General features: G+C 32.0%; 1 protein-coding gene and 1 long non-coding RNA gene across 2 annotated transcripts in view; one reads left to right on the top strand and one right to left on the bottom strand.

The window, feature by feature from the left end:
• Positions 1-801: 801 nt before the first annotated feature.
• The window catches only part of LOC116846142 (flavin reductase (NADPH)), a 112,518-nt gene continuing 106,821 nt past the window's right edge, over positions 802-6,498 (top strand). Inside the window, exon 1 of the mRNA XM_032819624.1 lies at positions 802-1,247. Within this exon, the coding sequence (XP_032675515.1) occupies positions 1,175-1,247 (73 nt within the window). The 5' untranslated portion in view covers positions 802-1,174. The remainder of the gene's footprint in view (positions 1,248-6,498) is intronic.
• On the bottom strand, positions 3,764-4,195 carry LOC116846146. Its single transcript, XR_004378406.1, has 2 exons — positions 4,124-4,195; positions 3,764-4,056 (listed from the first exon to the last, which is right to left on the bottom strand). It is a non-coding gene; the product is annotated as an uncharacterized LOC116846146 (long non-coding RNA).

The following is a 6,498-nucleotide window of genomic DNA, read 5'->3' as shown; positions in this document are numbered from 1 at the left end:
AAACACTATAGTATATGTTACATATACTATAGCACTTCTAGTATTAGAGTGCACCCGGGTAGGGAATCTGAACGCAGCCGTAGGTGCGTTCGGGGAGTTCGCTATTAGCGCTATTCAGTTGGCCATTAGCTTGGTTTACATCGTGCACTTGATACGCGTATTAAATAGTAACTTTCTATTAGATAATCTTAATATCGACGATGTATATAAATAACAGTATATTAAGCTGGTATAATACTGATCAAGAAGACTTATTGTATCGGTTGTATGCGTCATCGTTGATATGCATTGTCAATATTAAGATTATTTAATAGAAAGTTACTATACAATACGCGTATTAAGTGTACGATGTAAGGGTGCGTTCAGATTCCCTACCCGGGTGCACTCTATTACTAGAAACACTATAGTATATGTTACATATACTATAGCACTTCTAGTATTAGAGTGCACCCGGGTAGGGAATCTGAACGTACCCTAAACTAAGCCACTAACGCTACCGCGTTCTTCTATCTTTATCGCTCCTTAGATGTACAACAAGGATAGAATAACACTTATAGCATGTTCGACTGGCTCTGGGTTAACCCACTCTAAGTTATTCAACCTACGTTTATTGGTTGAACAAATACTTATAAGCTTTATAATTGGCTAGTAGAGACTTATGACGTCATTAATCGCTCTCGGAGCGATTAACCCAGAGTCAGTTAAACACGCTATTAGATATACAACAAGGATAGCGCTACTCAGCGCTACCGTGTTATTCTATCCTTGTTGTATATCTAAGGAGCAATAAAGATAGAAGAACGCGGTAGCGTTAGTAGCGTGTTCTCCAAACGCACCCATTGGCTTCACTTTTTAGGCCGTATACGAGGTCCACGTATACTACGTCCATTTGCACCCTCACACTTATTCAACTCCCATACCAAGTGTGGTGAAAGAGTCACTAAGTTTAAGCCTGCAATTAAAGAGAGAGAGAGAGAGAGAGAGGGAGAGAGAGAGCCGACATATGCATCTGATTGCGCTACATAACCTATTAGCGCAGTTAACATATTGGTCGACAATGTGTTGTCGTTCTGGATAGTACTTTAAAAAATGACTCGGCATTATCTCTTCTTATGTGATGATGATATAACAACATGCTTACACGTAGCGCACATAGTGATCGATAAGTAACAAGATGAAGCGTATCGTGATATTCGGCGCTACTGGAAACACGGGCTTGTGTGTTCTGAGATTGGCAGTAGAAAATGGTAATTTTAATTATATAGATATAAAAATACTAATGCCTGAACATGATCCAGATTGCCTAAATATCCAAAACACGTCTTAGAAATATTTAAAAGACATTCTACTTGTTTTAGATATCTTTTAAGTATTTATGAGACATTTTAACATTATCTGGGCTATTTAAACTGAAGACTTTTGTTATTTTAATCTTTATAACGTAATTTAAAATTTAAAATAAAAATACTTCTCTTGCATTTTTAGTTATAGTATCCAAACATTTATTTCAAAAAATTTTTATTTTCTACAATTACCTTGTTGAAGTAACTGATAATAGTAACAAATATTTTATTTAATTCCTTGACACTTGCTGTAAATAACAAGGTAATATTCAAGTTATTTTAAATTACAAAAATAAAGAGGAGACAATTTTTTAATTAAAATGAGTATAAAGAATAAAATTGTTTAATTCATCAAATTTACTAAAGAATTATTGTTAAAATAGATGTACACTTATTGGTACTAAAATAAAATTTATTGCCATATTATTGGCTGTGTATATAATTATCAGTTAAAATACAATAAACACATCTCATAACTGAATATGAAACTTGAAAATACACAATATGAAAATATACACAATATGAAAAGAATACATACGCAAATATTTATTCGAATAAATGATTTATTGTGTATAATATAAATACCTAGAATATAAACTAAAAGAATAAAACATTTCATTAAACTATAAAGAAAAATTAATATCATTACTTATAAATGTGATTCTTACGCTCTTGAATAAATATATACAATCTAATATATTCCTCACAGAAAAAAACTATTGAGACTCAATATTAAATATTGAAGTTGTAATACTTAGTATTCAAGTTGTAATACTGAGTATTCAGAGTTAGTATTGGTCAATACTGAAGTATTGAATGAGTTAAGTATTGGTGAATACTGAGTATTGAGAGTTAGTATTGGTCAATACTGAAGTATTGAGTGGGTTAAGTATTGATGAATATTGAGTATTGAGAGTTAGTATTGGTCAATACTGAAGTATTGAGTGAGTTAAATATTGATAAATACTGAGTATTAAGAGTTAGTATTGGTCAATACTTAAATATTGATGCAGTTAAGTATTGATAAAGACTGAGTATTGCTAGTTAGTATTGGTCAATACTTAAATATTCATTATATCAAACAATATTTATAAAACATTTAATAACATTTAAAAAACATTTTGGAAACATTAAAAATAATGGAATAAGTTCTCTTTTTTCATTAAAAGAACGTTTTTTAACGTTTGGAAGAATGTTTTGTTTTTTTAATATTTAATAAACATTTATTTTAATATTTAAAAACTATTTTTCTAAGTGTCAACATTTTAAAAATATTTTCTAAATGTTAAAATAAACGTTTATTAAATATTAGAAAACAAAACATTTTTTCAAACGTTAAAAAACGTTAAAAACGTTCTTTTAATTTAAAAAAGAGAATTTATTTTATTACTTTTAACATTTAAAACATTTTTTTTATATTTTTTTAAATTGTAATGTTTTGTAATGTCAACACTTAGGTAAACATATGTTATACAAATTAGGCAAACATATGTTATATAAATATTTTATGTATATATTTCTGATTTCTTTTTCATTATTTGAAATATTTGGACTAAATAGTTTATTTTTGTGGTTATACTAAATAATGTTATAAAAAAATTATAATTACTGCTTCGGCTCCATATAGGGATAATAAAAAATGCTTAGTATCAGTTGAAGAAATAGCGCAGCAGTCATGATGATAGACTAAGAACCTGGAGGTATCTGAGGTCTCGAGTTCACGTCCGACTAGTACTGAATAAATTTTCGGATATGAAAATAGTGAGAAATCAAATAAAAGAGCTACATTTTATTTAAAATCAATATTAATGTGCTGTGAGGGATAGTATATTTTAACAATTTTCTACGTATATACTTTTAGTACTCATCAATACTAAGTATTCCCTAAAAAAGTATTGGCCAATTTAATATTAACCAATACTAAATATTGCGCACTCAATACTATTTTTCAGTATTCATGAATTAGTATTCATCATTACTAAGTATTGCCCAAAAAGTATTGGCCAATTTAGTGTTAACCAATACTAAGTATTGCGCGCTCAATAGTTTTTTTCCGTAAGAGATGTATTTTAGATGTTTGCAAAAGTTCATATGATATTAAAGTTATTTTTATTTATTAATAAGAATGAGATAACAATATTTTAATCAAAATATTGGCTATCAATTTTGCCATCTTTTGGGCAATAGTTTGACCTTGCACCAAAAATATTTTATCTTTTGAGACAATTCATTCATCAACATATTTTCATACTTAGCATTTGATACACAGCAGAAACATATATCAAATAGACATCAATCTGAATAGAAAATCTGAATAGAAAAATCAGATGTATATCAACATTAACCTAAGGACAATTAGAGTTCACGCACAGGTTGTATAGTGCTATTATAAACTATTAAAACATAGTGACACAATCTCGCCATGAGAACAAATTTTATTAAATATCATACGCGTTTCGGTCTCATTTCACAGACCCTCTTCAGTGATTACAAGTAATGTTATAGTGTCGCAAAAAATAAAAAATCGCAAAAGTTAGCGTTAACATTGATTGTTACAGAATTGTCACTACAAATTTTTTTGTCTACGGGATTCGGAAGCACAAACATAATATATCATTTACACAATGAAATGTTTCATTTTCGGAAGCTACTGGCAATTTATTCCGAGACTGGTCACTCCATTGCACGTACTAAGATGCTGTGGTATGATCATCTAAAAAACGTATTCAGATAGAGCAACCAACCCTAATGTGAGGGAAAAACAAAATACTGATATCTACCTCGATAAAGGCCAGAGAGTTCCGGTGAGATGTTACGCCTATGAACGTGTACCTCCGAATGCCGCAAACAATACAGAATCCAGTGTTTATATTTACTTCGTAACCGCAAACGAAATACGATCTAAGTCAAACTGAGTAACATGTTGTAACATTTTCCCAAATTCTCAGTGTCAGTATGAGAATTCAGTCCATGCGTCTGCATTTTTATAAAAATCATCTCTGCAATCATTCTTTTATAAAATAGATGTTCCTTATGCAAAACTTTGACATTATCCCATTTAAATTCGTGGCCGTAATTAACACGGTGCTCTTGTACGACAGAGAGATGCGAAGTAAGGTCTCGAGGTAGTCGTTTATGTTCAGATACACGAGTGGAGAGCCTTCTGCTCGTCTGACCAATATAAGGCGAGTCACAGTCTCTGCACTCTAACTTATATACAACGTTATTCAGAAGATTCAGAGGCAAAGCGTCTTTATGGACACGAACCAGACCAGAAAACTTGTTCATAATACTAAAACATGAAACCTTATTAAATTCTTTAAAAATCTTACTGATTCTATCTGAAATCATTCCCAAATATGGAAAAATATTATAAGAGCAAGTGGGTAACAAGGAAGACGAAGATGTACTTGGTGGAATAATATTCATTTTTTCAATTAGTCGAAACACACGTCTCCTACAGATTCTAAGAATAAATTCGATGGGATAACCATTCATAACCAATGTGTGGAAAACAAACTCAAAATTTTTTACATGGAACATTGGATGGCTCAAAAAAATTACTCTATCCACTAACCCTATGATTGTACCAATTTTATGCTGTATAGGATGAAAGGAGTTGTAATTAAGAAGGCGGCCAGAGTAAGTAGGTTTGTGGTACCAATCAAACCTAAGCCTACAATCTACAATTCCCATAGATGTTTCCAAAAAACAAACTTTGCCTCTATCGCCAAAATCAATCGTAAATTAAAGGCGTGAATGGAAAGAGTTAAAAACATTTAAGATATTCTCTATAGAAGTTTCGAGCAGCCATAACGATGTCGTCCACATAACGATAATAAAAAGGTAAACAGATCTGTATCATCTGGAGTGCTCTTTCCTCAAGGTCTTGGAGAACAATATCAACTATGATTGGAGAGAGAGGAGAGCCCATCGGGGTGCCAAAGGTCTGCTTGTAAATACAGCCATTAAAGCTAAAATAAGAGGAGTTAAGGACGAATCTGAGCGCTAATATAAACTCATCCCTAGGAATCCTACAAGCCGCTTCCAGAAAACTCCATCTTTTCAAGACACCATCCATAACCAACTCAAGGGGAACGTTAGTGAACAATGAGACCACATCCAACGAAAACAATCTACAGTGTTCCTCCACATACAAATTAGCTAAAGAATTAACCAGATCAAAACTATTCTTGATCCTGCTCTTAGGTACAGGGATACTGATAGAAATCAACCTGTGCAAAAATAAGGCCAAATTATATAGAGGACTATTTATAGATGAGACAATTATCCTTAAAGGGTTGTCCGCCTTGTGAATCTTCGGAGAACCATAAGCACGTGGAAGAGTGGCACGCTCGATTGGAGAAACTTATAAACCGAATTATCGATGTAGGACTCATTCTTCCATCTTTTTAAAATGTTTTTTAATTCGGCTATTATTTTTTTGGTAGAATCTTTTTTAACTTACTCTGGCCGCCTTCTTAATTACAACTCCTTTCATCCTATACAGCATAAAATTGGTACAATCATAGGGTTAGTGGATAGAGTAATTTTTTTGAGCCATCCAATGTTCCATGTAAAAAATTTTGAGTTTGTTTTCCACACATTGGTTATGAATGGTTATCCCATCGAATTTATTCTTAGAATCTGTAGGAGACGTGTGTTTCGACTAATTGAAAAAATGAATATTATTCCACCAAGTACATCTTCGTCTTCCTTGTTACCCACTCGTTCTTATAATATTTTTCCATATTTGGGAATGATTTCAGATAGAATCAGTAAGATTTTTAAAGAATTTAAAAGGTTTCATGTTTTAGTATTATGAACAAGCTTTCTGGTCTGGTTCGTGTTCATAAAGACGCTTTGCCTCTGAATCTTCTGAATAACGTTGTATATAAGTTAGAGTGTGGAGACTGTGACTCGCCTTATGTTGGTCAGACGAGCAGAAGACTCTCCACTCGTGTATCTGAACATAAACGACTACCTCGAGACCTTACTTCGCATCTCTCTGTCGTACAAGAGCACCGTGTTAATTACGGCCACGAATTTAAATGGGATAATGTCAAAGTTTTGCATAAGGAACATCTATTTTATAAAAGAATGATTGCAGAGATGATTTTTATAAAAATGCAGACGCATGGACTGAATTCTCATA

This window comes from Odontomachus brunneus, unplaced genomic scaffold (genome assembly GCF_010583005.1).
Source record: "Odontomachus brunneus isolate Ranch 3 - 2012 unplaced genomic scaffold, Obru_v1 Obru_scaffold_061, whole genome shotgun sequence".
Lineage (NCBI taxonomy): Eukaryota > Metazoa > Arthropoda > Insecta > Hymenoptera > Formicidae > Odontomachus > Odontomachus brunneus.
The sequence above is the reverse complement of the archived record's forward strand: the minus strand, read 5'-3'. Positions and strand labels throughout refer to the sequence as shown.